This window comes from Pithys albifrons, chromosome 14 (assembly GCF_047495875.1).
Source record: "Pithys albifrons albifrons isolate INPA30051 chromosome 14, PitAlb_v1, whole genome shotgun sequence".
Classification (NCBI taxonomy): domain Eukaryota; kingdom Metazoa; phylum Chordata; class Aves; order Passeriformes; family Thamnophilidae; genus Pithys; species Pithys albifrons.
Genome location: NC_092471.1, coordinates 13,913,848 through 13,932,004, shown reverse-complemented (window position 1 = coordinate 13,932,004; position 18,157 = coordinate 13,913,848). Strand labels below are relative to the sequence as shown.

The window sequence follows — 18,157 nt, the reverse complement described above, 5'->3', positions numbered from 1 at the left end:
CTCTCTGCAAAATTCTTTTTTCTTCTATTTCAAAAACATTTGTCATAATATTTTTTGTGAAATGAAACTGAAATTAACTGTTTTCATTGAAAGCTGCATGTTAAAGCACCCATGTCCTTGATCCCATTGCATAGCAGTTGTGTGTTGGAGCATTGACAGTGTTTGTGGATTGAGTATAGTGCAGGAAACCAGACTGAAGGTAATGGTCCAGACTGGGATCCAGAGAGCAGCTGCTACTTGTGTTACATCCAGGACCTGAACACAGACTACTGTAGGAACAGTCACGGGGTGTGTGAGAAAGAGCACTAGCAGCAGTGCAGAGAGGAGTAGATGATCTTTGCCGTTAAGATCTGAGTAGGAGGGAAAGGGAAGGAGAAATTCATAAACCCCCAGTTACATGCACGTATACCCATGTGCATGTGCAGAGTAGGAGAGACACCTCAGATAGGCTGGCAGCAGCAAAGTAATTAAAGGTGCTGAAGCAGTAAGTGCCAAGACATCCTCTCCAAGGGTACAGAAGGTTTTCTAATGTCATTGCCGCTGTCCCAAAGGTATCGTGCAATTCTGGTATTTGTCTCCAATGTCCTTTGTGAGATTTGCATTGCCTGGGAGCCAGTCTGTTTTCTCCTTGCCTTAATGGTCTGTCTTTGAGAGCTGAGCCTTGAGATCGCTGTGCCTCAAGGAGACCCTGCACACCCCCAGTTAATGTGGTCCTCAGGGCTGTTCCGTTCCCATTGCTCATGCATTGCTGCAGCATTATTTCTCAGTGCTTTGAATTAACAGGCTAATATCCTGGCACTAAGGATTTAAGGGACCTTGTGCAGATAAAGACAGTATAATTTATAGAGCAAATACAACAGTAGTCTTGAAAAGATTGATAAAAGGACCTATCATTGCCTAACAGGTATTAGATCTCAGCTTCCCTTTTCCCCCTTCCTGCTCCCACATAGGAAGCTTTTTAGCCTCTGGATAAGATGCCAAGAATTCTAGTCAACCTCAACTTCAAAAATGAAGAAAAAAAGATGTTTAGATTTTAATGAAACATGTCTTCCAAGTTAACTTAAATGCTTGTTTAGATAGCTTTTGAGATTAGTCTAAGAATAATAAAGTGTTATTTATAGGGAACTTCCTGGCCAAAGACCTCTGGGCAGCTCCAGAATACCAGAACAAAGGATTTACAGTCCACTGACTACTTAAAATGGTGATGCTATTTTCAGATTCAAAATTTCAGATTTCTTTTCCCTTTAAAACAGCCTTTCAGTGAAGAGAAAAGGCTGTCTACCAATCCTTCAGATTCTGGAGTTACTCTTGATAGTGTGGTACAAATGGGTCAATTTATTTAGCTTGATTTTGGAGCTTTTACACATCTGCATGATGTCTTCTGTGCAGATTTGTGCCTGCTTATGGCATCAGTCAGAGTAAGTGGAGGGATGGGATCTGCCATGGCTGCTGTAGGGGATTTTCCTAGAGTGCCCCCAGTCTCCTGATAAATCTGTGTCCATTTCTATTGGGATCCGGCGGCAGGTCAGCATCCTTAGGTAAAGAAAAGCTTCCTGAAGTGAGCAGCAGTCACAGAAAGTAAATTAATGGAAGCTGGCATCTGCTGATCTCTTTGACAATAAGGAATTCCGCTGCCAACATTTAGAAACCATTGGAAATGGTCTCCATTGGAAACCAGATTTTGACTTTCTGCCCTGGGCTGCCAGAAGTATTTCAGCATAAAATGCTAAAGTAAGTTGAACTTTCAATTATAATTTCAATGACTGTCTAGTGAAATGGATTAATGCTCTGGCACTGCACCTTTGAGGCTTTGGCTCGAATCTTGCAGGATAAAAATCTGTCTGCTTTGACAGTTGAAAAGGTCAGAAGTGAAATATTGTCAGGTGGTCTTAGCCCAATTCAATGTCTCGATTAAGAAGTAGATGTAAAAGTTGTTGATGTGGGATATCATATCAAATCCTTTGCAAAAATATAAGTATTTTTATTTACATTTTATCATCAGAATTAGGTGCTGACAGCTGCATTTGGGAGAGGTGGAGTTTAGCTCGTGCCTCAGGACCACTGGATTGCAAAGTGAGCAAAACACAGGTTACAATATGCAGTATCGTAAGCGCAAAAGCTTGGTTTCAATCAACTTGAAATTGATTTCCTGATATTTGACTCTGTCAAGCATAGGTCACTTAAATATTTTTAAAGTTTAATTTGGGATTTTTTATTATCTGAGAGTGTATAGAAAGATGTTGTTTTTCTCCCTGTTCAAACGGGGCAAGAGGTCTCTTCAATTTACTTCCTGAAGCTGCTGCAATTCAATTCCTAAGCTTATTAAATAGAATTGTGGTAAAGGAGCAAAATACGGATATTTGCAGAATGCATTTTTGTCTTATTTGAATATATACTTATATAATTTTATATCATGATAATATGTAAATAGAAATTGCTTCTTCAGACATCTCTGCAGAAAGGTCACTATGCAAAAATTTGTAGCAATAATAATGGGAATTTATGTTGGGAAAAAGGAACAAGTGCAGGCTTTGAGCTGTGTGTCTCTGTGATGGGGATGGTGGCTAACGGAGCACCTTTGCTGCCTTGCATCTGTCCCAGCCTTGCTTGGCCCCAGCCCTCTTCACGTGTCAGGCAGCCTTGGAACTGCTCCGCCAAGTGAAGTTGCAGATTTTCCTTGCTTATTTCAATAAGAAACACAGACACAGGAGAGTGCAAATTGAAAATCAGCTGTCATGGTATGCTACATAAATTGCCCAGTTCTGGTTGGTAATCCATTACACATGATTAAATAAATGAGTGCTTATGTCCTGTTCAGCACTAGTGGTGTCTTTGTTTAATTTAATTCCCTGTTCCCTGTGTGTGTGTGTGTATGTGTGTGTGTGTGTGTGTGTGTGTGTGTGTGTGTGTGTGTGTGTGTGTGTGTGTGTGTTTGTATGTGGGGTGCCATGGGGTTTTTTTCAAGTTGTGTTTTCATCTTGTGGCAAAGGAACCAGAGTCTGGATATGAACGTGACGCAGTGCAAGAGCTGATGGAACTACATATGTTGTAAAGATTAATTGGCATTCAGTTAGGGCCCATAAAGCATGGCATGCCATGCATTATCCTCGCTTTGCCTTCAGTGTGCAGTGTGGTTCAGTTCACATGGTGGGCACAGACTGACAAAAGTCTATTTCTTAGGTGTAACATGTACTTTTTGTAGGCTGATCTTGCCAGTTACAAAACTTGTGAAGAGCTTTGGGGATTCACATACAGCGTAATGTGGGGCAGTTGTAACACGATCTTGCTTGCTCTGCTGAGATCTACTAAGTGGGGCCCAGGGGACCATTGAAACTGCAGAATTATCTTTTATTTGTTCTATAGATTTTTCTGACCAAAAAAAAAAAAAGTAATACATCGCCATCGTCACCCTTGGGAGACAGGGAGTTTAGTTGTGGTGGGTCCCACGGTGCTGGCAGTGGGTGCTGGGACAGCAGTGGCCAAACCCCCTGAGTGCAAACCCTTTTTTATAATGGAACAAAGTGGTGATTTTGCAACTATCACGGCTCAAATATGGACCATTTCCCTAGTAATAAAACTATTATGCTGTAACTGTTTACTTATCAGGAGACCATTATGTGATTGATGACCTGAAAATGGAGGTTATCTTTCAATTCATTTGAAATGCAAACTGACTAGAAAATCTATAGTTATTGCGGTGTATTTTTAAGCAAAATCAGGCACCTACATTGACTTCCTATTTACATTTCTTTGAGAAGAAAAATCACATAAAAGCTATCAAGAAACACATTTCACAGCAGGCAAATTAATTGGTTTTACTGTATTTGAATGGAGGGTTTGTCAAATAAAACATGCCATGACAGTTAATAGTGTCATTTAGAGGCAGAAAATTATTGGCTTATTTGTTATTGGATAAAAGGAAGGCAAACACTTTGTATTAGGAAGTTTTAATGTGTTTAAAATCCTCATTAGGGATTTATGGACATTCTTGCTTAGCATAGCGCCTCATTAATTTGAGGCTAAACAGTTACTTCTGTGTTTCAATTCCAATTTTTTTTTCCCCTTTTCTTTAATTAGATCTCGCATTAGAGTTTGGTCTCTACACCACTGGAGATGTAGAATTAATTAATGTGATTTATAAATCTAATGGAAGTGAGTTATTCTTAGATATCTTTTCATTTTAGTGAGCGGTTTAACTGCACACAGCATAAGTGCACACAGATCTAAGAGATTTTGGGAGCTCAGGAAAAGTACACGACTTCTGCATTGAATACATTTAGCAGCGTCCCTTGGCATTAATAGATCAAAGCATTTTAATTAGAAATGTAACTAAAAGAGAGACTATAAAGATCCAATTCAAAACTGTATTTTCTTTGTTCTAAGTTCTGTACTGTCCAAAAAGTGTTATTTTTAGCTCCTCTGTTGTATGATAACTATGACATTTAGTGGCAGTTGGAATATGTGTGTGGTTTACTATTTAATGAGCATAAGATCTGGCTCTTAGTGTAGTCTGGATTTGGATGCAGTCACAATAATAACATAGTCATTAATTGTATTATTTTTTAGTATTAATAAAAGGAAAATCACTTTTATTTCCTGTAATAATTTCATTTATTTGATTGAATTTTATGTTAAAAATTTATTTGTGTTACTGCTTATACTAACAGGTAGTATTGGTATTTAAACCTTAACGTATTTCAAAATACATTTGTTTTGCTCCCCTGGAGCAGGAACATTTCTTTGCCCTTTGAATTCTGGCCCTTTATTTTGAAGATAGTCTGAGGACACGATTTACAAGTTGTGACTGTGATGGATGTATGAAAACAACTAATTCACAAACAGGCTCTGAGCGATTAATTTGGGTCCCAGCATTGGCCTTGCAGCTGTGCAAACTGCAGTACAAATTATACCCAGGAGTACATTTGTCTGTGAGGACTTTCATACCTGCTTTAAGAAAAAAAGAAGTGGAACAGGTAACAAACACAACTACCCACTGTATCCTTGTAGCCACAGTAAAGGTACAGTCAGATGTAAATATATCTTTAAAAAGGTTCCTCTTTAAAACCTCCAAAAAGATGTTACAGTTTAAATTCATGGGGTCAAATAATGTTTCAGGGTACACTGATGCAGCTTCACTGACATCATCAGAGTTTTAGTTGTGTCACAAAGGCCACAGTCTGACCTGACAACTGTGGTACTATTTTAGCAGGAATTTATACAACTCTTGCCTGATGCTGCTCTTGTGCTGGCACGTAGTGGGAACAGACAGCACAGTCCACTAATGTGAAATAGATTTAAAGGGTATCCAGTTCCAAGTTATATTAAATTTAGACAGCTGTGTCTCTATAGTAAAGGAATTTTGCATAATTTCCAAGAGGTTCTCCTCAATAGGTTACACTGAGAATAAAAATGGTGTCTGATTTACATCCCCATAACTGAGGGCACATAGACTTGGAAGCCAAGCTCCCTTCATGCATAAGCCTTCTATACTGCTTCATTGTCTTTGGAGAAGTTAGATTTCACTCACAGTGGCAAAAAGAAGACAAGAAACAGACTCTTGATCATTATTTCTGCCACATCATATGTCTCACTGCAGCAGAGGGTTGCATAGACTGTTAGTCAGCCTTTGATGTTTCAAGTGGACAAGTGCATGGTGGCATTTTAGGTCAGGGTGCCTTTTATCATCACTTTAATGGAAATGTATAAGGTAACCTGTTCCAGAATAAGGTGAAGGTGCCAAGGCACATTAAAAAATGTACTTATTTAATGTAAGTAAATAAGTACCTGTAGGCATTGTGAGAGAAGGAACAGAGAGGAAGGAAGTTTGTTGTTCCAAATTTTCTTGCTCTTTGTCAACATTAAATGGTTGCAACAGCCTTTATGTAAGCCAGTGTTTTGGTCACAAATTAAGTACTGCAAAAGCTGCTTTTGATGGGGCCTGGCTTAATACTGACATTATCAGTTACTCTGATATTATCATTATGGCAAGTTTCTAAAATACTACATTCAGAATACTCTGTAAGTAAAATGTGCAGCATTACCTACATTAAAAAACTCCCAGGAGACCTTGAAGTGAGAGATCACTTTATCAGACTTCTCTCTCTATTAGAGTTTGGCAATTTACTGCATGAAAATAATGGTGAACCATTGAGTATAAATTGAACATCAGTATATTGTGCTTTCATGGAGACTATTTCATGGTGATCAACATTGAAATGGTATTGTTAAAAGAAAACATCAAAGAAATGAAAAAGAAAAAAAAAGGGCTAAATACAGTATGCACTGGGAAGAAGAAGAAAAATATGTTTGTCACATCCAGGTCAGTCTGGCTTAAAAGTTGCTGTAGCAGAACTAAATGGCAGTGAAAAAACATCGTCATTGCAGTTGGGCTTGCCTGGACTGGGAGGTCACTGTAAACTGAGTTCTTTGTAGGGAGATCAAACTGTAGTTCCTTCCAGTCTTTGGGCTGGTCACCCCAGCTGGTGTGACTTGCCCTGGTTTGTCTGGCTCTTGGGTGACTGGAGAGGACCATATTAGAGTCACTGGCTTTTGTATATTGGCTGCTGAACTGGTGACCTTTTGGGAAGCTCTCTAAAATCAGTGAGTCTGATTCAGTCACATTTTGGACCACACTAATAAGTTGTTTTTTCCTAGATACTGTGCTTTACTTGGGGGGAAAGGCATAAAATTCTTCATCCAGTACATGAAGAGCAACTCTGATGCAGGCCAGGCTGTCTTAGCTTAAAGATGCATTAACTTGCTCCTTAAAACTCCTTTGTGTTTTCAGGCTCTCTATGGTATTTTGGTTCCAGAATGGTGGAAGCACTAAAAGAAAACAGTGAATATACATTATTTGGGTCCCACAAATGGCTTCCTTGAGAATAACTAACCCAGATACACATATGTGTATCTGAATTCCAAGGAAAAATTCTGAGATTTTTGGGTTTTTGTTAGGTTTTTTTTACTTACCACCATGTTTGACTTCATTCAGTTTCCTTCAAAACACAATCACACAGCACTGATACATGTTGGTGGTATCTACACAAATATCAAATACACCAGAAAAAAATGAACATTGGGTTCCAAAATTCATTACTAGCTCTTTTGCTGCTCCTGTTCCTGTGGGTTTACACTACAGTTAGTAAGGAAGAGCCAGGATCCTCCCAGCTGGTGAGATCAGTTGACATCTATTTCAGGGGTCTCTAATGTGCGTGAACCTTTTTGGACAAAATAATAATGAGAGAGGAAAGAGAGAGAAGCATGAACTGTGAAACAACCTGAGGAGGTTTGAACAATGGACTCTGAGCAGAGAACCTGACTTGCCTCTTCCTACACTTGTAATGAATGTGTTGCAAAAATTTAATCACTGGTTCACAGAGGTTGGAAAGATGTTTCAAAGGTCATTTTGTCCAACATCTTGTATCTGGACACTCTGCTACTCTTAGTACTGCCCAATCCATTTCTCGCTTGTGTTAGTCATTAAAGCCAAGCACCCTCTGTTAGTGGGAAGTCTGTCAGGAGCTAAAGGCATTCACAGGACAAGGGTTCTGCTGACTGTTCTAGTTTTGCTGTTTCTGGTGTCCTAAGTGTTTTCCTCTTATCACTGTGTGGTGCACACTGGAAATGATCAATCAAGGCTCATGCACAGGATCTTTTCTTGCTGGCAAATGAAAAATCAATTTGTGTTCGAAGGAGTAAACAGTAGTATGAGCTTCATCTCCCCAGAGTCAAAATGGATTCCTTGATAAAGGAGATGACAAGGAAAGCTGAGCTCTTGATGTATAAGCACATAGGTGCTCGTATGCAAGAAATGAGAGCGGGTTCCTACATTCATTTTACATGCGACACTTATTTTCTCAATAAAACAAAGATAGGAAGAAGAGATTACTTGTTAAATGCCAATCATGCATCAATAAACCCAGGGGGATTGTTCATGAACAGTTTATCTAGATGAAAATGTAGTTGGTCAGTTCTGGCAAAGACATTATTCATTGCGTATTTCTGCTTTATGGCACTGCATTTGAATTTTCAGAACTATTCTGACAAGTCTGTGGGAAGATTGTGTTGCTAACATTTCTGAGAAATGGCTGCTGTTGGATGTAAATTACAGGGAAAAGAATCTTTATATGATTTTTCTGTACCACAAAAACAAAATTGATCTCATGCAGGTTATAAATTGTCCAGGAGGTAAGAGTGGTCAGGGAACTGTTGGATGAAAAAAATGGAAGGTTAGATCAACATGATTGATCAGATATTGTAGCCATTTACCCAATGTCATTTGATCTGCATAACATTAAAGGCTACTATTTCCTCCCTCTTAGATTTCTGCCCTGCTTCCCTCCCTTTAAAGTTCAGCACGGAGCCACCCAAGCCATGCATTAGACCTTTGGTTTCACATAATTTAAGCTCTCCTCTCTCTCCTGTGAGACCGAAAACTGAAGAGAGTCTTAGAATACTGGTTTGTATTAGGTAGGATATTTTGACCATCTGACCTTTCCTTTTTAATTTTTAGCAAGCAATATTTAAAAGTAAACATGAAGTGTTTTGATGTAGAAGTGTTTTGCCAGATTAAAAGGAAATTGGAAGACGAGTTCAGTGTAGCTTGTAGCAGTCGTGAAATCTTGCTTTGATTGAAGCTTTATTACCTCAGTACATCTGCCTGCAGCTTATGCGACATTCACTGGTTTTCAGTCTGGGTTTGTGAATGCACTGCCAGCTGAGAGGAGAGCTTCTGATGTGAATTGCCACCACTTGGTCTTGCAGAAGCCAAATCCCTGGAATCTGTCCTTCCAGCTGAGTTAGACCATGCTCCTCACAAAGGAGGAAAAGCACCAAAAGTGTGCACATGTGCAAGCTGTGCCCTCCTTTTTAGACTCTGGTTACTGATGAAAGCTGAAGAGAAGCAGAAGGGTGTAGAACCACATAATGGGTCCTAAAATGCTTGATTTTTATTGGATTGGGAAAGTAGTACTATAGGGGGAATGTCCAGTCTTGACTAAACTACAGGAGGAATGTGGCAGTTTATTAATGGCAAGTCTAATAACAATGTGTTACAGCAGTAGCACTGGTGATGAATATTGTATCTGCTCTGTTTCCTTCTGTCCTGATAAATCTCTGCTTGGATGCTGTGGTGTGCCATGTGGGCCTGCTCGCACTTGTTAGCTGCACACAAGTGTTTATGGACAATTAAACTTGCAATTTTTGATTCACACTTTGAAAGGCCGAGAGGTTGTTTTATCTTTTTTTTTCCAAGATAGACTAAGTTTCTAATAGATCTGTGTCTTTCAAGTCTCTTAGAATGTGCAACTGCAGCATGAATTTAGAAAAATGGTCTCATTTCTTTAGAAATCCATTAATAGTAATGTACTGAAAGACTCTTACATTGATCTTCTTTCTGATAGCCATGTTGTAATAATTATTCTTTTAATGTTTGCATCAATCTAAATGTTTTCTCTTTGTGCTAGCTCCTACTTGGATCTCTCTATATGACAATCACAGCACTTTGACATCTTGCATTACTTTAATACCAGTGATTCAAAACAAAGAAATGCCAAAGGGAACAAAAGTTCTGTCAAGCCATTAAAGTCTTCTTTGCCATTAACACAATTAAATTGATGCATGAGCATTTAAAGTTATTAGCAAGAGTTGCCAGCAGAAGCTGGTTGTGATTGCATAATATATAGTGGGCTTTATTAAAGTAAAATGGTATGTTTATTGTTATGATACATCATTACTTGTGAAGTAACGTAGACTTAAACAGGGCTGTGAATTGACAGAGGACTGTGAGACAAGTAAGAACATGCTCTGCTCTGTATTAATAGCCAGGTACACAGTCATCATTTTTCCAAACAAAGGAATACACATGGTACCTTGGCTAACTATTACAGCTGGCATATGTAATGGTAGGGAGGAGTGTTAAATAAAGAGACAGCTTCTGTACCTCTGCTGCTCTCACTCATCCCAGTCTGACTCACTCAGCTGGATTTTGGGCTGCTCCTGTTACTGCTGTGAGAAATTTTGTGGTTGATGTGTACACTCTAAGCTTACTGGGGGAGTATTTGTTTTGTTTTCTCATATTCCAACACACTTATTTTTCAATGAAAAAAATGAGGCGTGTATTAGAGACACATGTACTCCCACTGCACAATGCAGTAATACCCCTGATTGCTCACCTTTTGACTAACTATATTTCTCACTGAATGGAGAGCTGGAATGAGGAATGGAAAACACAGATTAGCAAAGAATTTACAGGTATTGAGAGGGACCAGTGAAGTCCAGGTCAGGCAATGTGAGGGTGGACTGCATGCCCATTGCAGTTCATGCTGACCATCCACTGGCAGTTCTCAGCCCAGGTTTGTTATGTGATTTGAGCTCAATAGAAACTGGGGACAAAAGGTAAGGCTTGTTTTTTGGTTGTTTGAAGTGATATTATGGAAAATTATAATTTATAGTAGATAAAAATCACCAATACGCTTGCAGTGTAGTCATATTCATTTGGGTTATTCTTTGCCAAGGTACTGATGAACTGTTGGGAATTCAGGGAACTGTGATGAAATAAGCCAAAGGGGAGGAAAATCTTGTTTATCAGGAAAGAAGGTAAAAGTTGAACATATAGCATTTGAGAAAAGTGGAGTATAATTCAGCATGTCTGTGCATGTTGTAAATGTGAAGGGGAGTAATGAATTACTTGAAGTAGGGGAAGAGCTCTACAGAAAGGCTGAGGTAACACTGAAAGCAAAATTTTAACCGTTATCCTAAAAAAGTACCAAATAGTTTACAGTTTACAACACTGCTGCATACTTCATTAAAGAAAGGGATGAGAGACCCGTTTCCTTACAGTTTTTGGGTCAGACTAGCCACAGTACTAGAAGATAAAGGGAAAATGCGCTACATTAACAAAGCATGAACTTGGTGATCCAACAGGTCTTTGTGTCTTTGAACTTCTGTAGCTGTGTGGATTTATTCTTCATGCTTAGTGGTGGAGTGCCATAGTCAGTGCTTTTGGTCAAGCTCTATAGCAGATAAGGAAGACAGGGATTAAATTTAGTCATGAGTATCTTTTACCAAAGCAGTTACTAAGGGCAATAAGGTAGAAGCATCAGGCAGAGAAGTCTCATTGAATATTCATGGCACAAAGGACTTACCTATGTTTTAATATCTTCCTGAATATTGTCTCTTCCTCTTCTGCTTTATCCCCATGATAAAAGCCCATCATAGCTATCTGCAAGTGCTTACAGAATTGTTGTACATACAAGTCATGTCTGCCTGTTTCTGTAATTGTTCACTGTATTTAAAGATTTTGTGCTCTTTCATGTCCTTGGAATGAGGGATTTATGGCAAATGCTGTAAATACCACTTAACAAGTGTTTTCAGTTGCAATATATCAGTAGCAGCACCGTGTGTGTGCATGGGTGTGGTTGTATACACAGATGTATTACACCTTGCTGAGGGGAGAAGGAATAGGTGTCCAGCCTCTCAAGGTGGATTCCAGTGTCCTGTGCAGGCTTCAGGGAATACTTAACCTGCAACAGGCTGATGAAGTGAGAGACAGCAAAATCAGCGACCCCCTCATAGTCCAACCAGTATTTTACTACAGTATATGTTTAGGTTTTAAGAGCTGTCTGGGCTGTTAGCCTATTAAGCTGTAGGATAAGATAGTTGATGATAACAGCTTTCTCCTAACTGTTATCACCTCTGTCCTTAGCTGCAGCATGTGGCAAGTTAAACCAAACCTCGCTTTCTCTCTGAAGGCTGCCGATAGGAGTAACAGTGGGATCTTCTTCAATTACAGAAGTTTCAGGCAATTCTAGTGCCAGTTCTCAACTGTGAGGAAATCAGAGTGCTTTATTGCTTCAAAAGTGTCGTTAGTAGCACAAAGCAGCGTGCAAGAGAAAAACAACTTTTGACAAAAAGTGTCCTGCTGATGATTTATGTTGATCTGAACTGAAAAATTTGGTAGGCAGCAAGTGTGGATACAACAGTCTTCAAACAGACAGTTGCTTGTTAGCTGTTCACCTGTGTGGTTGTAGGCACTGAACTTTGCATCCAACGCTTGACTAAACATTTCTTTTTTTATCTTTAAACTTAGGTTACCCTTCCCAATGACTCCAGTTGTGTGGAAGAAATACTGCGGGTGAGTAATACCCTTTGGGTTTTTATCTTTTGTATAAATTTTAGTGCTGTTATTTCATTTTTCAAGGAGAGGGTTTGTAGGGCTGTCTTTAACACTGTAGTTAAATAATAACGTATCAGTGGGTCTGTATTAAAGAGACACAGCCAAGTGGTAGGCCCAGAGTGCTCCTTAGTGAGTAAGATCAGTTCATCTAATACTCTTCATCTGCCAGCTTGTCTCAGTCAGGATTTACAGACGTTCCTGTTCTTTTTAAAGCTCTCAGTCTCTGTGAGTCTATCCAAGATGCATTTCTCTCCTAGCCTGATGTAGAGTTGTCTTAATTCTCCCACTCACAAAGTGACCTACAGTCTTCTTCCTTTCCCCAGACTACAGTTGCTCATCATTCATGGTTTTGTTAAAGACTTACAGACTTTTTTGGGGGATATGTGGTCAGTGGTTGAATACAGAAATTACAACTCCTAACTAAGCATGGCTTAATTGCAGCAAGATCGTGTGACAGGAGAAAGGGGAGTGTGCACAAGAAGTGTGCCTTACTTTAAATGTTAGATAGGCTTTAGCTCGAACACCCCAACTTTGGGTTTCTTTCTTGGCAATGAGATTTGCCTGGGAGCAGTTTTGCAACCCACCAGTCCCTCTCTGGGAATTAGGTTGTTTATCCTCATGGGTCAAGTTTCCTATCTGGGAGAGCTACCTCCCTGGGACTGCCAGGCAGCCTGCTGGGTTTTGGTGTAGAAGGGATAAAATTTCAGTGGGAATTTCTGCTAACCATGTCCTTATTATTAGAGCTAGTGCTGCACACTAAGCCAGGCCTGAAATTGTGTGTAAGAATTATGCCAACTTGCTTGCAAAGACTTGGACTTAAATCATGCTTATAAAAGAAGCTTTCAAGTATTCACTGCAATCCAGAGTTAAATAGTTTGGGAAACTTGCTCCTGGTTTGTGTGTACACATTATCTTGGTCTGCCAGAGATATGGCAGAGATATGACAGAGATATGCTGCTGTCCTTATGGGTTGTGAGTGTTGCTGCAGAAGTCTGTTGAAGCAGCAGAAAAGCATGCACGAGCAGATTTGCAGTAACACAGGAGCATCTGCATGTGCACCCAGGAGCAATGAATGCAAGGAAATAAAAACATTTACTTTCAACCTTGAAAGTGAGCTGGGCTTTATTACCTGTAGAACACTAAGGGAGCAAAAGCAAAGGAAATTCTGAAAGGCTGTGTGAAATACTTGATATACATTAAATGTCTTTTCCCCCTCTTTATATATTTCAATTAAGTTCATTACTATATTTGGAACGAATGACTTATTGGCTGGGGAAAGCAGTTGTTTTCAGTAAACAGCATCAAAAGAAAATGTGATGTGGTGAATTTCAGGGATCAATCATCCAAGTGACAGTTTTAATGGGGAACAGTGCATATAAATCACAGGAAGCAGAAATGTCTTTTTTCTAATCAAGAGGAGGTGATCCTATTTCCTACCCCATGACTGTAATTTGAGTCAAGAAACAAGCAGAATGTTGCAGGCTTCCTTCTGAAACCTGCTGAGATTGGAGCAGGACTTGCTGTTGCCTTCAGAGGATGGGGATAAATTGCAGAGTCCCAGCTCCTGCCACCCACGTCCCATTGTGGGGGCTCTTGGGGTGGACAGAGCAGGGATTGGCAAGTTTCCTTGTCTCTGGGGATCTCTTTCACAGGGACACCTGAAAAAGGGATACAAACCAGCAGATCTTTCTTAACTGCTGGCTGCAGATAGCCAGAGGCACCCCTGTGCCCAGCCTGGCCATCCAGCATGCAGTACAACTGCCCACCACAGCCTGTGCCAGGGAGTACAATCACAGGGCCCAGGGAAGACCTGGCAAGCCCCGGCCCCAACTGACTTGCAACCATGCGTGGTGCTGAAGCACACATGGAAATAGAAGTGGGTTTTGTCAATGACTTTGTTCTTCCCAAATTTATACTGGAGAACGAGCTACCAGGAAATGTGTTCTGACTGCATGCATGCAGAATATCATATTCAACTTGATAGGCCATGGAGAGAAAATAAGAGAATGTGATGCGCAGCAGTGATCAAAATCCAGTCTTCAGGGTCCTTCTTTTGTCAGCAGATTCAGGGGGTCTGCTCCAGGTGAAAGAATGACCCTTGGTTTCAGCAGAGGTTTGTGCTTTGAGAACCTGGATTAAGCTCCCAGCCCTGACAGGTACTTTTTGGGGCCACTCACCTAGACTCTGAAGAACTTGTAGGAGTGTGGGTTTCAGCTCCCTGGTGGCAGCTTCCCTTAGTAACATTTCTGTCCTATCAGGAATGTTGCACAGGTAAGCACGAAGGATTCCAAGACAATCAGGTCCCAAAGGTGGAGGTCTGGACTATAACTGTGCATTTAGACCAACCAAACCACTGGCAGCTTCTGCTCTGGGCTGTGCCTGCTGCCAAATCAATAGGAAGGGTGTTCTATCTCTTGGAGCATTGCATGCCTTGAAGTTAGCTTTTTTATCCTGTTTGTTGGAGTTTTCTTTGACGTTTTTGGGGGTTTTTTTTCAAGTTGGGGAATTAAGTGATTTAGTTCCACCCGTCAGAAAGGCAGAGTTGCTCTTGAGGGTTTTTTTGCTGGATTTTACAAGGAAAAGGTACTCATGCTAAGATCTATGACCTCTGATTTTACACAGGTCTTTTTTTCAAACTGAACTTGATTAATGGTTTTTGTAATTGTAGAGGTCTGCAATTCCTAATCTGTCTTCCTATTTTTTTTTCAGTCTTGAAAAAAGTTTTAATTGAGTTTATATTCAAAAATGTTCAACTGACTGAGGGGAAAGGTCTTGACTCTGCTTAGACCCCTGAGTCTTCAGAGACAAAATTTCACAGTCCTTTAGATTTCCTGAAACACTTAGCTACTTATGTCATCTTGTGTAAATGCTTTAAGGACTGCTCCCAGTACTACAACCAAAGGTTAATGGCAGACCAGTCTCCTGTTGATTTTACTTTTCTGACCAGAATGACTGAGAAGGTCATGAAAAATAACAATAATAAAATAATAATAATAAGCAGCAGCAGCAGCATTTCTTGTACAACTAAGGCCAAACATCATGATAGTACAGATTTGCATTTAATACAGACTGCTAATACCAGATTGAAAGATGAAGGCAAATACACTGGTGGTCAGTGCACTCTTTTTCTGTTCCAAAATGTGGGGGGTTTTTTGCTTGGTTTTTTTTTAAACCAGCCTAATGGTTTTAAAAGTGTGGATAACATGGGAGACAGACAATTAAAAGTATGTGTTGTAATTCACGTTTTATTAATGTGAATTTAAATTAAGTTGTCACTTGCTATGTGCAGCCACTGAAAAATGAGTTCATTGAAATGTTGTGATACGAAGTGCAGACAGGGTGGGAGAACTGACATTTAAAACCAGTCTCCAAAGCTGTTACTTGTGCCACTTGTACCAGTGCTTTCCATCAGTGTGCCTTGCTGTCACTGCATGTGATGTGAACCATGTGCTGGCCCAGGCATAGGCGGGTGTGTAGGTGACACTGAGGGCGAAAAAGCAGCAATCCAGCAATCCTTTTCCTGCCTGTAGAGAGCACAGAAGGGACCTTCCTTAGCTTTGGTTTACCTCTGGGTAAAGACTTGATAAGCATACATACAACATCTCATGGGAAAGAAAGGAAATTTTATTTGACTAAATCTTGTGGAGAACTCGTATTGTAAATTGAAACTTTGGGCTGTGTGTTTAGGCAATCGATTAGATGTAATCCAGCAGAAGGGAGGCTCAGGTCTGTACACATACAGCTTTCCTGTCTGTGTTCTAACCATGTGGCCAGGCACTTCTGTCTGGAATCAGTCCCTGCTTAGAGGAACAAAAGAATCCTTGTAGGTGCATGCTCACTGTAGTAAGGCTTCAGGTAATTAGATGGACTTCTGATGTTATGTGCACAATTGTGACATTAATTAAATCTTTCTAGTCTAGAAGTGAAACAAATCCTAAATATAATTCAGATTGTAATAAATATAAAAATGACTGGAGTTAAATGAGCAAAGTCTGTAATTTGTATGGTTGTCTTCTGATGACTAATAACATTGGAGAATATGTAAATCGATCAGCAGGTGAAAATGCCCTTGACTGGACAAATTATGTGTAATATTACCTTCCTCATACCAATTGAAAGCGCTAACGGATTTAATATGTCTCATCCATAGCTGAAGTGATCTGTTCACATAGCAAAATTAGACTAACAGAAATAGCCTATTATTTGCCCCTCAGTAATTGTTTTCTCTTCTAAAATGCAAACCAGCATAGAAGAATGATGCTAAACCTAATTACAATAATTGTAATTTGAAAAATACAGGTATACTGTCCAGTGTGGTTACAAAAGCACTTAGTAGCTGATGGGCAGTTTAAATATTTTCATGTGGAGTCTGGGGGCTTTCTGGGGAGGACATGATGTGAATTTAAAATGATTATCCAGACGTCATTGGACAAGTGAATAACGAGCTGACTGGCCTAGTAAATCATGTGAACCTGTCAAATGTGGGAACACGTTGGGGAGGAGATGATGTCAAGTAACAGTAACTTAGCAACCTGGCATTTAGCTGTCCAGAGAATGAGTAAGAGTAGCCACTTTTAAATAGCTGAGTAAATAAATGAATCCCTGTACGTCTTAGGTATGCTATAAAAATAGCCCAGCACCGTATGTTTTGTGTCAAGCTGCTTCTTTCTCCGGGATAAGGTGATTTATTATTTCCATTGAAATGAAAAAATGGATTGTAAAGTTAGCCCACGTGTAAATGTGGATCTGTGGCCTTTGTCCCTCCACTGGCGTGCAGCCTTTGAAAGCGTGCAAGGAGCAGGTAATAGCCTGCTTTTGGAGTCTTTTTCTTTTCCTTTAGACTTTGCTTATGTACACAAAGATTTGGATGGATAAAAACAATTAATTTCTTAGCAATTTCTAAGCCATCACATTTTCAGCTTTTTATCAGCATTTTCTCAATGGAGGCAGAACCAGTTCCTGCTCTTGTGACAAAATAAATCAAGGGGTAATTCCACTGACCTCTGATCTCATTTGAGTCCATTGAATTCTTCTTCCTCCCACACTGGTATAAATTGGCCACAGCTCAACTTAAGTTGCTGCTGCTGTTATTAAGTAAAAAGGAGTTACCTCTGCATTACTGTAGGTATACATAAAAGCAGCCACCAGCTCTGAGCTCTGATGACTCTCTAGATGTAGTCTCGTTCCAGAAAATGGAAATGCTGAGTAGTCCTTTGAGAACAGCTCCTTCCTGGTTTGGTAGGTGATCAGCTCAATTCTGGTCTCAGTATCACCACAAGCATTCAACAACAACTCCAGGAAGGTCAAAGGAAGTGTTTTCCCAGCATTTTGTGCACTGTCCAGTATACACACAGGCAGGGTAAGATCATAGCTGGAGTCATTTGAGGACAGCCTGGTGTAAAGCTGAAGTGCAAAAGGTCCTTTGGGAGCTGGAGATGGCAGCCTTAGGTCTCCCCAGCCTAGAGCAGTCCCTTCACACAGAGGCTGCCCTTGGCCCCTTTGTGCTGGCCCTAACCACAGGAGAACAGCATTATTCAAGTTCTTGGCCATTTACCCTTACAGGGACAACATTGTGGGGGCACCCACAAGAAAGACACTTTAGGAGCGCTACCCCAGAGCTGTCTGTATTGACTCAAGGATGCACAATATCGAAAGCTTGGTGCTAAATTCAGGCTAGCTGAGTGGGAAGTTGGCATGAGTCCATGCCAAGTGTTCAGCTTAGGCAGTTGGGTTTGTGGGCCACCATTGCACTGCTGGCATGGCACAGGTTAAGTGTGAGAGGAGTTCTCTTGTGCTGTAGCTCTGCAGTATAAATCTGCTTTGTGCTGCCAGATCAGCGCCAAGCAGGCTCGTGCTGTGGGGAGGTGACAGGGAGGAAAGGTTGACTGTCTGAGCTGACAAATGCGTGTGGGTGTGCAGAGTTTCCTGTATTCGAAAGCTGGTGTTTTGCACCTGCCTGTTACAGGGATAAATGCCTCTTCA

The 18,157-nt window shown here is 40.3% G+C and overlaps 1 protein-coding gene across 6 annotated transcripts in view; it reads left to right on the top strand.

Annotated features, from left to right (window-relative positions):
- Positions 1-18,157, top strand: part of AFF2 (ALF transcription elongation factor 2) — a 334,844-nt gene that overhangs the window by 168,113 nt on the left and 148,574 nt on the right. For all 6 annotated transcript variants that reach the window (XM_071569499.1, XM_071569498.1, XM_071569501.1 and 3 more), the window contains exon 4: positions 12,089-12,133. In XM_071569499.1, the coding sequence (XP_071425600.1) occupies positions 12,089-12,133 (45 nt within the window). The remainder of the gene's footprint in view (positions 1-12,088; positions 12,134-18,157) is intronic.